General features: G+C 35.1%; 1 protein-coding gene across 1 annotated transcript in view; it reads right to left on the bottom strand.

Annotated features, from left to right (window-relative positions):
* Window positions 1-2,705: 2,705 nt before the first annotated feature.
* VPS13A (vacuolar protein sorting 13 homolog A) overlaps window positions 2,706-20,654 on the bottom strand; it is a 266,873-nt gene continuing 248,924 nt past the window's right edge. The window contains exons 69-72 of the mRNA XM_028090366.2: window positions 10,297-10,382; window positions 7,525-7,648; window positions 5,129-5,203; window positions 2,706-4,092 (exon numbers count right to left, since the gene is read on the bottom strand). Coding sequence (XP_027946167.1) covers window positions 4,042-4,092; window positions 5,129-5,203; window positions 7,525-7,648; window positions 10,297-10,382 — 336 coding nt within the window. The 3' untranslated portion in view covers window positions 2,706-4,041. The remainder of the gene's footprint in view (window positions 4,093-5,128; window positions 5,204-7,524; window positions 7,649-10,296; window positions 10,383-20,654) is intronic.

Raw genomic sequence — 20,654 nt, 5'->3', positions numbered from 1 at the left:
TTTGTATAGCACCCTCCAGAGAACGAGTACTTTGACCCCTACAAAAGTGTGACCTATATCTAAGCTCCCCATTTTTAAGGGCCTTTACCACCTTACAGTGAATCACACCAAAGGCGGACACAGCAAATTCATAAAAGGAGAGAACTTCTGTCTCCAATCCTAGTAAAATGCTTAGTGGGAGAGAGGTTGAAATATCTCTAGTTAAGAATCTCTAGTTAAGGGCGCTTGGGTGACTCAGCTGGTTAGGTGGCTGCCTTCGGCTCAGGTCATGATCCCGGAGTCCTGGGATTGAGTCCCGCATCGGGCTCCCGGCTCGGCGGGGAGACTGCTTCTCCCTCTGACCCTTTCCCCTCTCATGCTGTCTCTCTCTCTCTCTCTCTCTCTCTCAAATAAATAAATAAAATCTTAAAAAAAAAAAATCTCTAGTTAAAAGCCTGTGGACTTTTTTGGGTGCTGTTTGCAGATCTAACTTTTCTATGTTTTTTCTGGTACCTGAGGGCATCTGATACTCATCAGGAAAGGAAAACATCTTATAAAAAGCAAAACAACAGTCATCCTATCTTCTCACTCAAAAGAAAAAGACGATGCTCAAAATCTGAAGATATCCCTGAGCTGTGGATCTGCTGCTCCTTATCTAAGGTCAGGTTCCACACAATCCAGATTGTTCCAATAGTGTTTGGCCCATGCCTCCCACAGCAGCGGTTCTCAAGGTTTTGTTTGTTTGTTTAACTGCAATTCACAATAGGAAGTAACGTTTTATATTATGACCCAGTACACACAGTGTATAAACTATTTAAGAAACATCTCAGGAAACAATATTTAACCTTGTTACATGCAATGTTCTCTTATTTTCATTTCTATTCCACTTTTAAAATATGCTGGCCTTGAGGTGTGAAATTGGTTTTATGGCCCCACTAATGGGTTAAGACCTACAGTTTAAAAGACACTGTCCTTGAGGATTTTGATTATCTTGAGAAAAGGTAAAAAGCAATGGCTTTGGAACCCAAACAAATTCCTCCCAATTGTGTTGGCAGGAACAGGAAAACATCCAGTTCCAAACGGCTACTTCTATCTGCAGTGTATTTGGCACCCAGTTTCAACTCCTATGGGCAAACTACTCTAGTATCTACTGTCCCAACCTTTTTAATACAGGGGACTTGGCCTGGCCTGAAGGATCACTTAACACTGGCAAGTGATGACTGAAAATTCAGAAAATTCAGCACTGAGTCTTTTTTTTTTTTGTATCAGACAGGAATAAAATACTACGATATTTCTAAGAGATAAGCTAGATGCACATATATTCACTGAGAAAATTTACTGTTATTACCATCAAAAAAAAACAAGATAATTATGATGGAAATAATATAAGAAGAATTCTTATTTATTTGGAGGCGACAGGACAGTTTTGTCATGGGTTAGGATTGTGGAGGAGGGTGGATCAGGAAAGGACTGCCTACAGCAGCTAATGATTATTGAGGGACCAGAAAATAACTTGGCTGTATTAAACTGAACCTGGGGAAAACCCCAAGGTTTTGCTAACACTAGGGAAAAAGCAGCCAATACATACACAGTAAGAGGGAAGGCAATGGAGAAGTGCACATGCTCTTGGGTTCAGACAGTGTTTTGTAAATGTGAAGAAATCACAGGCTTCTCATTGTACCAGAAATCAAAGTTGCTATTTCTAAAAATCATAGTTTTCTGGAGGAGAGGTGGCAGGGAACAGATAACTCTGTGTTGGGCTCTACATAATCATCACGGGCCAGAATAGGTGCTGGGCTAGAAATAAGGGGCTGGGGCTATAGCTAACAACACAGGGAAGGGGCACAACCCTCGGGATCTCATTCCATTGCAGCTACCAACCGTGAGAAGCTTAAAGCTCTCAGAGAGCCATTAAATGTTAAACAGAATTCAGGAAAGATTATTTTCAAACACGGTAAGATTATGGACTCTGTAATGTTCAAGAAAAAAGAATACAGAATCAAACACATAATTATAAAATGTTATGCTAAAAAGACTCATTACATAGTGATCTACTGATGTTCCTTATTAGATGAAGACAATCTTCTAAGACAACTGATAAACGACTGCTCTTGTAATTGTGGGTCTTCCTACTATAGAAACAAAGGAAGTGACAGGAGTTGTTGATGGGCAGACCACTACTCAAAAATAAGAAAAGATATTTCTAGGTCCTCATTGGTAAGTGAACAGGAAGAACAGGCAGGCTGGCTTTGCATATGCACCAGTTACTACCCCTGTTCCCTGCTGCTCTCCGGAGGATACTTGAAAAATCTTTGCTTACTCTTTTAGGCTTTTCCCCTTTACCATGGAACACCCAAGAAGTTATGGGTATTTTTTCAGAAAATGAAATCATAAAGAGGTACTTGGTTAATGGCACTGGATGGAACTCCAGTAAAGCAACATTTCAAATGGGGACAATCTGATGAAAGTTTTCTGGCGACTACTCTTAGTTTTAATTCTAATGTGTGTAAAATTGGAGGAGCTGAGCAACAGAGTAAATGTCTATGTTGCTCTGAACAAAAGTCATGGGAGCACGCACTACCATGGGATATGAAATTTGTCATCTTTTCATTCATGTTCAGCAAAGAAAAAAACATTCTGGGGGAAACTACTGATAATAAACAATGTGTTTTTATAATCAAAGGAAAATCAGTAGTAGGATTCAGTCAGGAAGAAATACAATTACATTCTGGCATGCTGTTTATTTTAGCTTTTACAACAAAGCAAGGGTTTGAGGACCCTGAGAAGAATTTCACAATCACTGACTATACAGAGTCTCCAATCCCAGAAACAGTTTATAATAATTTCATGGCACATACGACATGCATCAAATACTCTGTATTATTCAATAACTAAATAAGACACTGCATTATTCTTTTCATGGTTCACAATCATATATTCATCCCCCTTCACTTGAAAAAGTCCATTAATATTAAAGTACAAGGATCTTGGACAAAAACCAAGAAAAAAAACCCCATGACCTTACTTTCAATAATGCGCAGACCATGATTTTTGTCCTGATGAGCTTTTACAAGTGATTCTCATTTGAATAACTGTAGAGAAAACACAGCAGCAATTCCCAATCTTCTGCCAACAGACACTTCAGGGTACAGACATTTACTTACAAGAAGGGCTGTCTGTTCTGAAGCTTAACTTGTATCTACGATGGTGGGAATTTCGTTTATTTCATATTATCAGTGAATGGACAGTTGGTATTGTTAAGGCTTCAGGGATTTTCCATTAAAGGTAGCAATCTGTTAAAAACGTGACTTGGGTAAACCAAGTAGATCCCATGAAGTTGGCTTGAGGAAGTTATTTCTAAGGCTTCAAAGTTCTGAAAGGGGCTTTTCCTTTTTGGGTATAACACTCATTTCTTCCAGCCTTTCTTAAGATAAGATGTGGCTTGAAGGGGTATTATTCAATCTGTCTTATATTATATTAGAAAAGGTTTTTCATAGTCATGCTATGGAAGTATAATTCAAACCTATCCTTTATTAAAAAAATAAGGAAAATAATACCAAAATATTTATCTGTAAAAAGAACTTCACGTTTCTAAAGAAACCACCACTAAGGTTCTCTTGATACCACTGAGGTTATGTTTGACTTGATCATTTACCTGTCACTGATTCAGGGAGTCTGAAGTAAGCATGATAGAAGTTTAAAATACAAATGAGAAACATTAAACTTAGCTCCATGCGGGGTGCGCAATATGGGTAATTTCTCCATACTGCAGAGGACCACTTGGAGCAAATATTTAAGATTCATAAAAGACATGTTTCTTTTATAAAGTAATTAGAATTTTAACCAGATGCATGATTCAAGTTAGAAAACCAAATGGATCCCCAATGAGTTGAAATATTTTAATCACATGATTGTTTTACCTGATTGCAACCAATTTTTTGTTTTTTTTTTTCTTTAGTACTTGAAATTACTTTTGTACTATACTTCCCAAACTGGTTTTGGAAGGTACAAGGTTGAAACTCTAATGATTTATTGCTGTGTCTCTTCAGGCAGTATTCTCCATCAGAATCTTGGGGAAGGTTCTCTTGCTTCTTCTAGTTTTGTGAGGATCCACTGTTGTGGAGAAATAAACCAACATTTGCTTATTTCAAGAACTTGCAGTGAAACCCAAAATGTAATGAATGTAAATTCAGAAGTTGGCTTTCTAGTTTGGTTAGGTGTATACTCATGGCCAATAATTAAATTCACCCTGCATAAGACATCATTCACCTCAGTTAAATAGCCCAGAATTTCACAGACAATGGTACCAGGTTTGATTTAACAATAAGGATGATGTTTTTCTAAGGTCTTTGGACTTGAATGTTCATCTTCAGAATAAGTAAAATAAACCATCTTGAGAGAAAAGGGTAATTTGGCAGCTGGCTGAGTAACTATGGCATAGTTGAAAACTATCTATGCAAACTTTCTTCCGACAGATGTCAATTCTGTTATCACAAACCTTCATGATTCCATATATAGGATTCTACTGATGGAAGTAGGAATAATTACATGTAATTCTACAGTGGCTAGCAGCATAGGAACCTTCTTGAATATTTTAGGTGTTCTCATGATATAGACCTTTTCTATTTTGAAAGGCTTTGAAATTGCAAAAATAAAATGCAAATATAATGCAAAACTCCCTACCAATAATGTCTATTATCACAGGGGCTATGTGACGGATGAAAGCCCTGGAGGCAATATTAGAGTTATCCCACTACTACGAGAAGCTCCAGCAGAGGTATATGCGCTTCTATTAATGTAAGAAGATCTTAGTGGGACTGTCTCTAACATAAACAGAAAATGAGAACTGAGCCCAGTAGCCTTCTCTGGATGTTTCTGGCAGAGCAGGAAGATTAAAAACAAGCCTTCTGGGATAAAATAACACGGTGACAGAGATGAAATGAAAAACGTATTACAGAGAAACTGAGAAAGGTGGTAATGAAAAATAGTTTTGAGGAAACATTATCTAGTTGCATATACTAAAACTGTAAAAACACAAAAACAAAATTAAAAACAAAACTTATCTGCCTTAGAAAACAGTCCAACTTACTACATGGCTTTGAAATGAGAAGCTGCTGTTTAAGTAATAAAAGAGATTCGTTATATTTACCCTAGCATCCTCTGGGGTCTTGAAGTTAATTATTTTTCCAAACTCTTTGGCATGAAACACAGACTTCACCCGTTCCTATAAACAGAGTAACTTCATTAAAATGATAATCCAGTTGTAGACACAGGATTTAAAAAATGCCACAGTTTTATAAATCTGTGCTTAAAGCGTCCACCTTACACAAATTATATACCTTTAAAAAAGCCAAAAATGAAGAACCAAGAAGAATCAAACACAAATGGAAAAAAAAAAAAGACTAAATTCTAACATATCCATTATCATTAAGCTTAAGTTAAAAAGCTTTGAGATTTCACTTGCCAAAGCCCATACAGGGTTTATGCAAAGGATGAGGAGGTAAATCAGAGCAGTGTTTTCCCCTCCAAATAGTTTTGCAGGTAGTTCTTGTTATCTGGCCATGAAATTAAGATGAGTTCAGTTAAAAAATAAACACACGTATGTTGGATAGGGGTGTGTGTATGTATGTAACTTCTGACATTTTAAATCAGTCATGTAATAAGAATGTAGCTTAAGCTTAATGCCCTCTACTTTTTTTTTTATTTTCCCCCACTTTTTACACTCCTCTGGTATTCTGTTCAGTATTTGTGGGGAGAGCTAAAGGTGGATAGTAAGCATGAGAGGGACAAACAGAAATAACAGGACTAATGAGGAGTAGGGTGATGTTTACCTCTATTAACTACGGGCAGAGCTGTAGAGGAAGCAATGTGAGGATCTCTAGGTAATTCAAACCACCATGTAAATACAGACTCTAGAAGATATCTGATTCTTTTACTTTAAAAAAAAGGGGTATTTGCTGATAAAAGGGTTCAAGAAAAGGTAGAAGGGAAAGAAACCAAGAAGATAAGAAGAAGTTTATCTTTGGAGGGAAAGAAAGGTATGAAAAAAGCCAGGAAAGCAGTATAGGCTAGAGCAGAAGGTAATAGCCGCTATCCATTATTTTGCATAAGGCCACAGGGCCTTTCATTTTCTGAGTGCATCAGAGAAATTCTCAATGTGTAAGATGGTCTAAGATCCTCAAGAACAAATAGCCAGTCTACTCAGGAGCTGCCTCTGTGTTTGCAATGAGTGTTAAGACTAGAGACATGATCTTTAATGGTTAAACGCAAGACCTTGGGGCAGTTCTGTTCTACAGGCTAGCCCACAAAACATCTGTTTCTGCCTGCCTGTGTCTATAGTGCCTCTTGTTCCAGCAACAACTTTTTCAGTCTCCTTTGGGTAACTATTTTTCACCCTCTCTCACTCCAAATACTTCAGATAGAGCTGACCCACCCTTCTTGGAAGCACCATGGTGATCCCATGACCCTCACCTAGCCATCTGGCTCATACCAGCTCTCTGACCAAAGTGACTGGCTCAGGAATGGGCATGTGACCAAAGGTGGCCCAGTGAAACCCAGTGAGAAGCTTTCATGTTGAGCTAGTAGGATATAAACCTGGAACTTCTGCTGGCTGGCTTGACAATGAAGCCAACACTGAAGAAAGTAGAACCTAGAAGTGGGGGTGGCGAAGAAGGAGAGAATGAAGGAGGAGAGGAAGGGAGATGAGTAACTGCTAACGACACCATTGGAGCATATCTAAACTAGCGGATATAGACTTAGGACTTTCAGTTACAGGAGTCAATTAAAGCCCTCAAAATCAAAATAAAAAAAAAATAACAAAGAACAAGATTTAACTTGAGTTGTAGCATTTACAATATTTCCTACTAATACAGCCAGTGCCAAAGTGCCCCTACACAAAGGTATCGGGTCAAATATCTTGAGGCCAAATACCTTATATTTCTTTATATCGCTTATAATACCTCGTGCAATCTTTAAAACTTACAGTCGATCTGAGAATCTGTTGATTTGCCAAATGACTAGCAATTCATATCTACATCCAAGCACCAGGCACCATGCTAGTAATCAATGCAGAGTGAGAACTGGTCTCTGCTTTCAATATTATAAGGGAATTGGGAAGTTAATATCTATAAAAAGAAAAAGAATATCTAAAAAAGAAAAAGAAGTTCCAGTAACTGTCTTAGAGAGGTAACTTTTCAAGTGTCCTTTTTTCAGATTTTCAGGGAAAAGCATTTTGTATGGAACTGCTAGGGATTCTGAGGTATACAAATGATTTTCTCATTTTTGTGTCTTGGACAGCAGTGAGAAATTGGGGGTTCTAGAAAGTGAAGACCCAGAAACATTGTTGTCAATGCAATAGCACATAAAGTCGCATATTTTTTCTTGGCCTAGCTTGCTTTTCTTTAAGCCTGAATAAGACAGGAGGTGTAAAGGAAAACCACAGTAAGACAAAGCAATGTCTATGAAAGAGATGGGAAAATTATAAAGAGCACCATTTCAATGCATTATTTTCAGTTCCAAGTTTTCAAAAAAATCTATTCAACATACCTTTGCTTCAATGCGTAATCTCCTCCCGTGAACAATGAATGGCTCTTTGGTAAACTCATCAAAACTGTACTGCCACTCACATGTAAGCTGTCCAAATGTTCCTTTTGTTACAAACAATACACCACTGGGGGAAAAAAAAAAGAATCCACTGTAGAAATAAAAGCACTTATGTCCAATAATATAATAATAGCAAGATATACATTCACTGCAAGTGCACATAAAACGTTAACCAAGAGAGACTATATTCTGAGTCATAAAAAACCTTAAGGAATATAGAAGAATTGAAATCATACAAAGTATATCCTCTGATCATAATGAAATTAAATGAGAAACTAGGAACAGAAAAAGTATTTCTAAATGCTTGGAAATTAGCATACTATTATATAATCCACGGGTCAAACAATCTCAGAAGAAATTAGAAAATATCTTGAAGTGAATGAGAAGAAAATCTAACACAACATAGCAAAATCTGTGGGATGTAACTAAAGCAATGCTTAGTGGGAAATTTATAGCACAACGTACTTATGTTAGAAAAAATGAATGTACTTCTAGAGTCAAATATGTAAGGCACTTTATACACAATAGGAAAAAATTGACAGAACCTATTATTAGCTAATATCTTGGAGAACTTTCATGTAATTAATGCTTTAGAATGTTTTTATTACCAAGGCTCCATGCAATAGGCTTACCAACCTACCTTAAAAAAGGCTATTTAAAATTAATTCTTGCTTTCCCATCTTGAGAGGAAAAAAAAAAAATCAAATGAAAAATGCATTCTATTATACTTCTACTTAATCCTTCCTTCAAAGGCCTTTACTTTCCCAGTTGTTTCTGGTTGAAGCATCAATTCTAGGTGCAACCAGATTTTTTTTTTTTTTTAAGCAATACATTGTACTTTTAAGTCAAGGGATTGCGTTAAAGAGCTGGCTCCTGGCTGGAACAAGCTAATCAGGACTTATATCTCTCACTTCAATCTTTTTTTTTTTTTAAAGATTTACTTATTTGACAAGAGATAGCAAGAGCAGGAACACAAACGGGGGCAGTGGGAGAGGGAGAAGGCTTCCCGCCGAGCAAGGAGCACGATGCAGGGCTTGATCCCAGGACCCCGGGATCATGACCTGAGCCGAAGGCAGACACTTAACGACTGAGCCACCCAGGTGCCCCTCTCAATTCAATCTTCTCTGATCCCCTCTTTCACCAATCCTGGATTACAGGGACTGTTCGAACAAACCTACTGGTCCTCCCGCACATCTTCAACCACATAAAAAATCTAAGGCTAATTTTGTAGCAGGCATCTGGTACACTCCCCCTTCCCCCATTCAAAGACCATTCAATCCTCAAATCTCAAACTAGGAAAGAAAGGAAATGCTAAGTATGAATACCACCTTTCAGTCAACTACAAGTCACTTCCCTTACTTTATCAAGGTTTATAGGACTTCCTTTAAAGAGGTCTACTGTGTTGAGGTCAGTTTTTTAAATGTTGCAAACTAAATTGTAAACTATTAAATTTTGCAACTGACTCTTGTTTAACTCTGATGAGTCACACTTCACGTAGTCAATGGGAGAGAGGATTAATAAAAACACGACTGAAAATCACTATGAACAGAAAGGGCTGCTGAAGCACTGCCCTAATTATAAAAGCTTATTAACAACTTAAATGTATAGTACATACTTCTAAATGAACGCTAAACAGTCCTTTATAATTTAAGAAAGATATCCATATGCTGATATTGACATAGATCTAAAGCAAAAAGTTAAAGCCAAGTACAGAATGGAAAATGTAACAGATTTCCATTTACGTTAAGATATACATGCATGATGCTTGTATACTCAGAATATTTCAAGAAGGAAACAAGTAAAAGTGGTTGCCTCTGGGGCAGGGAAAAGAGGGACTGGTATCTGGGATGGAATGAAGACTACCTTTACATGTGTATCTTCTAATACCGTGTGAATTTTCTATTCTGTGTTACTTTGTAAATAAGAAAATTAGATAGTGTTGTAAATTTTAGACTCAGAAATGATTAGGACAAAAAACATTAGAAATGACTGCTAAGTTCAACAGTGAGCTTGAACTAACAAGATGTTACTATAACTTCACCTTTTCGATAGTGAACCACACAGGCTTATTTACCACTCCTTTCTATTCAGCCACAACCTCTGTCCTTCAGGCACATTTTCACTCTGTGCCATCCAACCAGAAATCCCCATTTTAATACTGCGCCAGCTCATTCTTTTCCTCAGTTTAACAAGGACTCCTGCAAAAACTAGCTCCTCTGAGGCTGTGTATTTTTACATGTACTTCTACTGTCTATAGTCTACTTGAGGATTTGGCTGTAGCTGGGAGTACCCATGTAAGAACTGATCTGTCTCCAATGGTGTATGTACTTACACGAGTGAATTTCTCTGCATGCTAATGAATAGATATCACCAGAAGACTTCTGGGGGTAATCTGAAATTGTGTACTTTTTCAGAGGTGGAAGAAATGGTAGTGTAAGGACAGTTTTATGGGAATTTCTGTATTATTCATATTGATTGAAAAAATACTAAGTTATTTATGTTTGTGCATGGCTCAATGCATTTATCTGTACGCACGCACAAAGCTAAATATGAGTTTATGTAAGGTTTTTGGTACAAAGCTTGTAGAGCAAAAGGACCAGAGTTAGCAGGAATCAGTGTGACTATCTGCAACAAATGATGAATGTCAACTGCTTCTCTTCATGAGTGGCTTCTCAGTTAACCTCTCATTAAATTACATTTGAGAAAGAAAGTTACCTTTTAGTTATCATTAACATATCTGTTTTATTGATCATGACATGGGTAAAATACTTGTATTTTGCAAATCTCCCATTTTCCATGACCTAAAAAAGGTGAGAGAGAGAGAATTTCATTATTATTTCTATTCTAATGTAAGTAATACACTGCGATCCTCTAGAAGCCATTTCTCAGTGAGGTCAAGTTATTAACATACTTATACAGTAAATATATCATCATAAAATTGAATATTCACAAAATTATTGCTGCTTCCTTTTTTTTTTTAAGATTTTATTTATTTATTTGAGAGAGCGAGAATGAGAGAGAGAGAGAGAGAGAGAGAGAGCACATGAGAGGGGGAAGGGTCAGAGGGAGAAGCAGACTCCCTGCTGAGCAGGGAGCCCAATGTGGGACTCGATCCTGGGACTCCAGGATCATGACCTGAGCCGAAGGCAGTCGCTTAACCGACTGAGCCACCCAGGCACCCTGCTGCTTCCTTTTTTAAAAGCACGTTTTTGCACTGCTTTATTCAAGATGACTCAATTGCAGCTATGCCAATCGTTAATGCTGGATTTTTAAAAGATATTGTTATTACCTACAAAATTTAAATTGAACATAGTTACTATTAAATTAGCACATTAATTTTATCCTAGAAAACATAATCATACTTGATCACATCTGTACAAAAACACATGCTAACACATATTTACATGTATGTACCACATAAATTAGTATTAGCCCCATCTTGCATCTCCCCTGGAATTTTCCTGTCTGCCTTACAAACATGCTTTTCTTTGCCAATCTTATAACTCATTCAAAAATAAGGAGCAGAGTGTTTCTGGACAAACATGGAACTCCAGGACCTAACTAGCTTATGCAACAACCTTTATTTTCAAGACTGATGAAACACAGGCTATCCATGACATTGTCAACAATTCTTTTTCCCCGAAAATATAAAAAATATATATATATAAACAAATTACACTTATCATTTTTAATTCTGTTCTAAATACTATTTGCTCTGAGGATGGAGTTACTTTGGCTATTTAAAATACGTAGTAGGCTAGAATACTATTTTTTAAAGGCAAACAATGTAATTGTGACTAAGATCCCTCAATAGGAAGTATGTTAAAAATTTAGCCAAAATGTTAAATCTCAAGAAATTCCAAAAGAGATATAAGGATTTTAGAAAACTGTGTTCCATGAGGCTATATCCAAAAACTAAAAATATTTAGCTTAGAAGAAAGCGAACAAGTGACTTCATAATAATCTTAGAAAAAGCTATCAGAGTAGTCTTCATTTTATGGGAGATGAAGTTAAAAAAAAAAAAAAGCAGTGACTACAACAGCAGGATGAGGCATACAGATTAACTGCATGGAAGAATTTTTTAACTTCAAAGATAATAATATTGAAAAAAAGAGTATCTTTACCATTTGCTGTAGTAGGTAAGGCAAGTAAACACAAATTCCTTGAGTAACAAAAAAGGGATATAATCACAGATTCAAAAGAAATAAGAATTATTAGATAACAAATTATGCAAATAAATTTGAAAAACTAGGTGAAGTGGGACATGTTTTAAGAAAATAGAAATTATTAAGAGAAAAAAGTATCAAAATTGCAGAGGAAAGGTAGAAATTTTTTGCACAGATGATAGTATTGTCGGGAAAACCCAAGTACATAAACCCAGTAACTTTATTTTATAAACATACTATCAAACTGAAAAGTGGAAGGAAAAATTGTTTACAAGAGTAATAAAAAAGATAAATATTTATCCACAGTTTAACAAATAACATGCAGAATTTATGTGATAAATGCTATTTTATTGAAGGGAATAATGGAAAATTTAAAATGGAAATCTCTATCATATTCCTAGATAGAAAAATTCATTACAATGATGGTGTTATTCCCTCTCCCCACCCCCAATTTTTACACCCCACCCCATATGATCCCAAGATGGCGTGTGTTAGTTTGTTTTGGGGGCAAGAGACGGAAGTCTTTTGACAAAATTATACTAAAATTTATCTAGGAAAAAAGGCGATAATATCCAATAAATTTTAAAAGATGAATGAAAAGGGAACTATCCTAACAGTAACACAAGTTACAAGCTGCAGGAGTGGAACAGTTTGGTGCTACTAGAAGTTATATATAGACGTATCAATAACAATACAGAGTCCAGAAATAAATGCACACCAGGATTTTATAAAATCCTAAAAAGCCAAAAATAGGAATATATAAAATCAAGACTGCATTTTAAATTATGGGGGGAAAAGCATGTTTTATTTAATAAGGGGTGTTTCAGGCAACTTGTTGGCTAAAGCCAGGTCCCAACTTCTCTCTATACCAAATTAATTCCACATGGATCACTGATTTAAGTACACAAAATGAAACTAAAGAATTACTAGAAAAAGTAACATTTTAATAATCGTGAAGTGAGAAAGCCTTAAATATAAAACACAAAGCCCACAAAACAATGTAAAAAAATTGTTAAGTACATGGAAATTAAACACTATGTAGTGGCAAAACAGTAAGCAAATGAACAGATATAAAGTAAGTAACAACATAAGAATCACAGAATTGGGAAAATATCAGCCAATACAGCAATATGAAGCTAATTTCATAACACAGAGGAATATGAATAAATCAATAGAAAAAAACTGAGCAAACCAATAGGAAAATGTGTCATAAGTTTATGAACAGGTAGTTCAGCAAAATACAAAATCTGACCAATAAACGTATGAGAAAATGTTCAACTTAACCCAAAATCAAGAAAATGCAGATCAACTAAAAGTACTCATTAAGTCAAGAATTCGACTGCTAAGATTTTATCTTATGCAAAAGTATGCCAAGATATATATATATACAGAAATCTTCACGGTAATACTATGCTAAAATAAAAATATCTAAATGTTCATTAAAGGGGACTGTTTAAATAAATAGCAGTCATACAATGGGACATTATGCAGTCATGAAAAAAAAGGGCAGATGTGCATATTGATATCAAAGATGTGAAGATATATTCAGTGAAAAGAAATTAAATTACTGGGAATGAATGGCGTGAGGACTAGAAACACATTCATGTATACTTCCTTATATATCCATAGAAGTATCTGGGAGGGTTGCTGGTAACACACATAATAGCACTTATCTCTGGGCTTGAAAAGGATAATAGTGGGGGCAGAAGTGGTTTCATTTTTAATTTTACAAACTTTTGTTTCAGTTATTTTTTGTGTTTGAAAAGAAATTAGCTTAAAAGTATTTATTTTCTTTTGTTCTACATAACCAAGTTGAAAAAATCAAGAGTACAAATGTTGATCTCCTCAAGAACATCACTACTACCAGGAGTCAAGAGTCCACATGCCCCATTAATAGACCACAATCTTCAAATAGCTTAAAAGCTATGGTTTACCTCTAAATACCTAGCTTCTATTTCAATACGGTTTTAAATTTGGGCATTACAGATGACCTTGCTTCTCATCACTTTTCACTTTTCAGATCCAACTTAAAGGAAATCTAATCTCTTCATATAAGCAATTAAGCCAATGTCAATAGTCTCAATAGTACCAATAGAAATAAAAGCTAAAAATCTCAAAAAAAAAAAAAAAGTCATTCACACAATGGTTTTTGGAGTTCACCAAAAACCTTAAATACAACACTTGAAAGATGACTGTGACATTATGGTCATAGTAGTCTACTTTGAAACATACAATGAACTGTATTCTTTGTTATCAGAATGGATATATTTGAATAAATATCAACGATAACTCCTTATAGAGCAAAATTTTGCTGGTCAGTCTCCATTACAAACAAGTACATAGGGAATAAGAATAGCACTATACACAGAAGCTAAAACTCTGGAACTAAGTCCCAAAGAAACATGGGAGCGAATGAGAGACAATCTGATGGCTTATCAACCATCATCTGCTATCATGCTGTAAAGTCTACAAATGTCAAGCCTTTTGACAATTTCCTATTTGTATTTTTAAGTTCCTATATATGAAGATTTATACTTTTCAAAACATCATTATAAGTTATTTTAGAAAAAAAAATCCAGAATTTTAGACCTGAAGGAAAGTTATTATTCATCTAAGCATGAGCACATAACACATGAAGCAATGGAGGATCAGGTTAAGTGTCTTATCCACCTAATCTTCACAACAACCCTGGTAATTAGGTAACAGTTGAGTGCTTGCTTGGGGTCATACTGTTGCAAAACTGGGCTCAGAAAAGTGGTTTCTTCAACTTCTAGTTCCAGTGCTTTTCACTATACCATGATGTTTCCTCTTATGGTGTCAGTCACACGTTTCCCACGGGACCTCAAAAATGTCTTCAATATCCCTGGATGCTGGATGCTGCTGAGGCAGGCTGCTAAAGCAGCGCAGGAAGGCTGATTTTTTTTTTTAGGTTAACAGGGTCCAAATAGTTCAGTATTAATATCCTATCTTCCTCCCTCTGAAACAGATATTAGGTATCAATGTTTCTATTGAAATAATTTGTGATACCCTTTAAAATAAATGAAGAACTAGCAAAACCAGGGCTAGAAATCACTATGTAGAGCCTTTGCATAAAGACCAAAATTTGGCCAAAATATCAAATAATTAGGCTGAAGTATCAAGTACATTAGCCAGTATGTTAGACATGTTAGCCTAATTTAACATGAAGCAGTGTTAAATAAAAAAACAAATTTTCCTTATTCATTAAAGTATATATGACTTATCACTGAGAACTTTCTTAAACAGAGAAACACAAACAAACAGTTACAGATTAATTGTCAGAATTTGTAGACAACAATTAAAATGTATGGTTATTGGTAAAAGGGTTCCTTTTGCATTAGAAAATATGAATATGTAGAACTTAGTTTATTAGATACAAATAAATCCAAACCAAAGTGACTGCAAACTTAGAAACACAGAAAGTAGCAACTTGTAAGACAGTGGCGTCAGGATTACCCTCTACTAATACCCACATTTCCTATCAGATCAGTCCCAAAAAGAACATAAGCTGGAAACTATAGTAATGCAGAGAACTCTGCTAACATTTTTCAAATCATCTAAATGCTCTGAAGCAGCAAATTTCCACAATTTCTGAAAAAAAAAGCAAAATATGAAAACACAGATATTAGGAATAAATCACTAACATGGAAGGGTTTAAATCCCAAACAATATAAAGTGCTAATACTCATGGGAAATATATTTAAAGAAACTGGATAATGGACAAGAACACATAGTTCAGCAAAAAAAACCCACCAAAAACAAAATCTGATCAGTATCTTGACACCTTTGGAAGACTAGAATCTCATGGAGGGAAGAGGTTTTTTGTTTTGTTTTGGTTTCCAAGATAGCAACATGAAGCATAAGAGGAAAATGAAATTTATCTAGATGAAAAATAAGGAGTAAGAATGCCATCAGGCAAGAAAATCTATTGGATAACAAATAGATGGCCTTATAGATTGGCTAATTTCAATAGCCAATGGGAAAAGAGGAAATGGTTTATAAACATGTTATATTAAAAAATTAAGCTTGCTTTTAAAAACAACGAAATTTAGGCAGGTAATTGTAAATTAAAATGGCAAATGCCAGCATTTCTCCATTACTTAAGAAATAGACAACCTGTTCAAAACAATCTTTAGAGAAAGATATAATCAATAAGTATAACTTTCCTAAAGTTATCTGATTAAAGGTTAGGGATAAAACCTTTTTCTATTTCACTTTAAATATGAGAGATTTGAGGGCTATGGCCCAGAAAAATAAGGCATTCAACCAAGCTTCATGATAAAATGTAGTAGAAATTCATTATCTCAAAGTTCAATAATTTCATATATATCATAGAATAAACACATTTAACAGTGAAGAAGTGATATTTGGCCTATTCTGAGGCAAGTTGGTGTAAAAAAAAAAAAATCAAATCTCATTGTCATCAAATCTGATGAGGAATTAGCCCTTACTGAATCCCCCATACCTTTGTCTTCTCCCAAGCTAATGAACTATTTTGATTGTTAACCAAAGGATATGCTATGCTAACAGCTTAGGGCAGGAAAGCAGAGTATAACCATGTGACATAAAAATCAAATCAAATATTACCTTAAGAGATGTGAACTGTCATCAACTGGTTCAATTAAAAGTCTGGACAAAGGACAGAATTATGCTCAGGACATAATTATGTACATTGATAATAGAAGACCATTAATTAGCCTACCTAATACATTCTAGAAGGGCCAGAGGTGGGTCAGAAATAATGTAAGTGGATAGTTTTAAGTCTCTTTAACATATTTCCAGCAGAACGTCTATGCAATATTTACTGATCCATGATGCTAGCCATACTTGAAAACAATTTCTTTTAAACATATTACCATTTCTTCTAATATATTATGAATTTCAGAGTAGTCCAAATTACTGAGGTTTTATTGTTTCTATTGCTCACCAATTAATGTGTGGAAATGGTTGTGGTATTTTTCATGTATTCTATTAATGTTGAAAGGAAAGAAAAAAAGGTAAGATTTAGGGATGCTTTTGTCCTGATAAAAAGGAGACACACGAGGAACATAAAATTTATGTAATAGTGACCAAGAACTAGCATCAGCTGGTATTCACCTGGATTAATGAAAATATAGCAAGTTCTTACTATACATTGTGCTAATAATCATATATATTACCTCACTTGGTTTAATTATTTTAAACCACCAAGGTTACTGTTACTTTGTTAAGTAGTGCAGTTACCTCCATTTTACAGTCTGGAAACTAAGATCAGACAAGCATAATAGAAGATTATAAAGCTAGCAAAAGGAAAAGCTGGAACTGGACTCAGGTTTACTTGGTTCCAGAATCCAGGCCTTGAGCCATAGGGTATTGTTGCAGCATACTTTCTATTGTCAAAATGGATTAGTACAGAAGAACTACATACAGTCCAGTGCAGCTCACTGGACTATGGATTCAGATATCCCACAAGCTGTACTGTGTCAATGCCTCAATGTCATGTAATACCTCGGAATCATCTTTTTGGATGACTGGGCATATCTTATGTCTCCTTTGATTCTTACAGCTCCTCTGAGCCTTCTGTGTAGCAGCTAATCAACCAACAGGAAGGAGACTGTGAAGATCTGACATGACAGGGTTGGCCTCTAATGCAGCTCTTGATTTATCCTCAAATCATCAGAAGAGTAAATGTCACTATAGTCATAATCTCATGAGAGATGAGCAGGAATCTTGACTACTCTCTTCAGGCCTATAATCTTAAGATCTAGAAGGGTGTCTGATACATAATAAGAGTTTAACAAATACTTGTATAGAGAATAAATACATGGCATTAAATTTTTCCTTTGAATTCATATAAACTATACTACTAGATCATCTAACAAAAATTCACTTATATAATTATACATTTACTCTTTTGTAAAGTTTTGAATTTGAAGTAGTCTGGCAATTTATTCTACTTGACAAGAAATATGTAGACTCCCATACTTGTATGTTCCAACACTGGTGCTTCATTATATCTCTAACTTAACTACCTCAGACTTGAAATGCCACAAAATGCCTAACATAGGTTTCTCCACATTGCTTCCTATAGGGTTCGTTACAGTGGTAATTTTTCACTGAAAATCTGACATTACAATTCATTAGAGTTATCTCCAGAAGTAACTGGGATATCAATTTCATTTGAATTTATAACTGAAGACTCTTAACTGACAGAAAAAGTATACACAGTGCTTCCTTTCATAGATGACATTAAAATTTGTTTTTAGATGAATGAAAGTGGCCTCCAATTCAATTTTGTATGAAAAGGAATGGTTTCATTTGGCGAGAGAACATCCTTTCTTTCATAGGATATCTTGCCAATAAAAAATAGACTGCATAATGTAATACTAATGTTTTTTAACAACACTACTGTTAGGGCACACACTAAAAAAAGTTTCCAATGAGCTTTACTAAGTTCAATTTATGCTGAAAATCTCTGTGCTGTCCAAAGTAGCCAGGGGAAGTCATACAAGGTAGGGCTCTAACACATAAGTAAAGATATCCCAAGTTACAATTTAGCATCTTTGGCTAAAATAAAGGTTAAAGATCTTCTAAACTAATACTCTGGTAAGAAGAGAGTAAGACTCCAGGTGAACCTACCTGAGTGTAACATTTGAGGATGTACTAAATTTTCTGTTTTGATAGTATTTATCCTTCTCTAACATATTTACAAATTTAAGGGATACAATGATGACAAACTTTTGGAAAAGATTTAAAAATCGAATTGGTCTCATTCAAGTTACTGGATTAGAAAAGAGAATTTTAAAAAATCATTTTATACTTGAGACAAAAAGAAAACTGGAAACTCCACTAAGTGTAACCATCACCTCCAGAAAAAGATGTAATTTCAAAGTCTTATTCAAAAAGTATTGTTATGTAATACCAGAAGGTTCTAAGTGGAGTGAAATACTCTTTGATGCAAAATAAAGTTAGTGGGACTTACTACTAAATGTTGGAAAATATGGGCCTTTGAAAATGATGTACCCAAAAACTCTCCAAGAGATCTCTGCTAAATGGATAAATGAGGTATGAGACTGCATCCAGGTTGGATGGGTAATCTCCTTTCCCATAGGATCTGCTTTATTTGGGATGCTAAGAGCTTGAACTTCCCTGGAAAACAGGATTTGGCTCTCTTCAGTTTTCTCATCCCATTCAGAAGTCGGCTTCTGGAGGGGAAGAATTACAAAATGAAGAGTGAAATCTAAAAAGCCTTTGCCTCCTAGTTCTTGTCCACTTACTCAAAATTTCAGATGAAGCCAGGAAGAGTGTTCGGCACTACTCTGGTGATCTGACTGCCTATGGTAAGCCCTTTCTTCCAGATCAGTTGTAATTCTCCTCCCGAGGTAAAGGGAAAGACCACGTCGGCTGAAGGCAGTTATCTTCCAATTGCCATTTAGGCAGTGTTTGAAGCTAATTATAAACATCTGTAATTTCTGAAAGAAAAGAAATATACAACAAACAAAAACAGCCTCCCTGCTACAACAACTCGCATAATCGTAACTATGATATCATGGAAAGAGATGTAAGAGATTCAAAGACAACACAGATAAAAATTTAAAATATCTGAAATGCTTAAGAGTATACTAGCCTCGTGGGATACCCCAGCTAACAACATTCATACACAGTGAATGACACAAAGATCACACACACACTCATTTTAAGAGGCAAAGATTTAAGGGGTGATAACTTTTTAAAAAGATAGAAACATGTTCAACAAAAAACAAGAAAGGAAAGCTGTTACAGCTACAAAAATTATAAAAATTAAGATTCTGCTGGCTTTTACGTATTCCAGAAATAAACACCAGTTTCCTCACAATGGGAATTATTCTATGAATAGATCACTCTTTTTAAACTTTAGAAGTAGATAATTCTATTTATAAGAACTTACAATAAAAATATACAACAGAAATTTATATATTTGGATTATAATCATGTTAAAAAAATTAAAAAGGAAATATAAATGGTGGGGAGACAGGATAATTTTTATTTCTACAGTGTCCTACTTTATTGAGCATGTATTTAATAATGTAAAAAATAATTTTTGAAAATTTTAATATCTCCTATAAAATACAATTGTAGACTGAGAATCAATGTTAGCTAATTGATTCACAAAAGGAATTAGCTTTTTCCATGGAAGTGCGGATCTCTAAATTTTTTAATTCATAGAATCCCCAGCTCTACATTCAGAAAATCTTTGTAGACATATATGATTAACAGGTTATTGATAAATGATAACTTGGGATAGAAAAATACAGCATAACCAATTAAGAATTATATATATATTTAGCTAAGTTTCTGATGATCCTGATTGTTTTTCTTTTTAAAAAAAACTAGTAACTATATTATTTTGAATGCTCAGGTATTTAAGTATCTCTAAGACTCCAAAGAATGGCATACTGCAATTTAGTACATATCTTTGTTATCACTTCCACTGCTTAGAATATTTATATTAATAAAGAGGGCTATATTAAAAAGCAATTTTATTGGGCGCCTGGGTGGCTCAGTTGGTTAAGCGACTGCCTTCAGCTCAGGTCATGATCCTGGAGTCCCGGGATCAAGTCCCGCATTGGGCTCCCTGCTCAGCAGGGAGTCAGCTTCTCCCTCTGACCCTCCCCCCTCTCATGCTATCTCATTCTCTCTCTCAAATAAATAAAATCTTTAAAAAAAACCAATTTTACAAAGTTATTAGACATTTAATTTTAAGCTGATTTTTTTAGAGGTATACTGTTGCTGAATAAATTCATCATCCACCCTGACACAGTAACGTACATGAAAATGGTTTGCCACATTAAAACTAACCGACCATAAACCCCTATGTATAAAATTATAAATTATTCTAATTAGCTCCCTAACACAGACCTATTTGAAATC

This window comes from Eumetopias jubatus, unplaced genomic scaffold (assembly GCF_037043125.1).
Source record: "Eumetopias jubatus isolate StellerSeaLion01/CBP00866 unplaced genomic scaffold, mEumJub1_p1.0 scaffold_15, whole genome shotgun sequence".
In the NCBI taxonomy this organism is placed as follows: domain Eukaryota; kingdom Metazoa; phylum Chordata; class Mammalia; order Carnivora; family Otariidae; genus Eumetopias; species Eumetopias jubatus.
The sequence above is the reverse complement of the archived record's forward strand: the minus strand, read 5'-3'. Positions and strand labels throughout refer to the sequence as shown.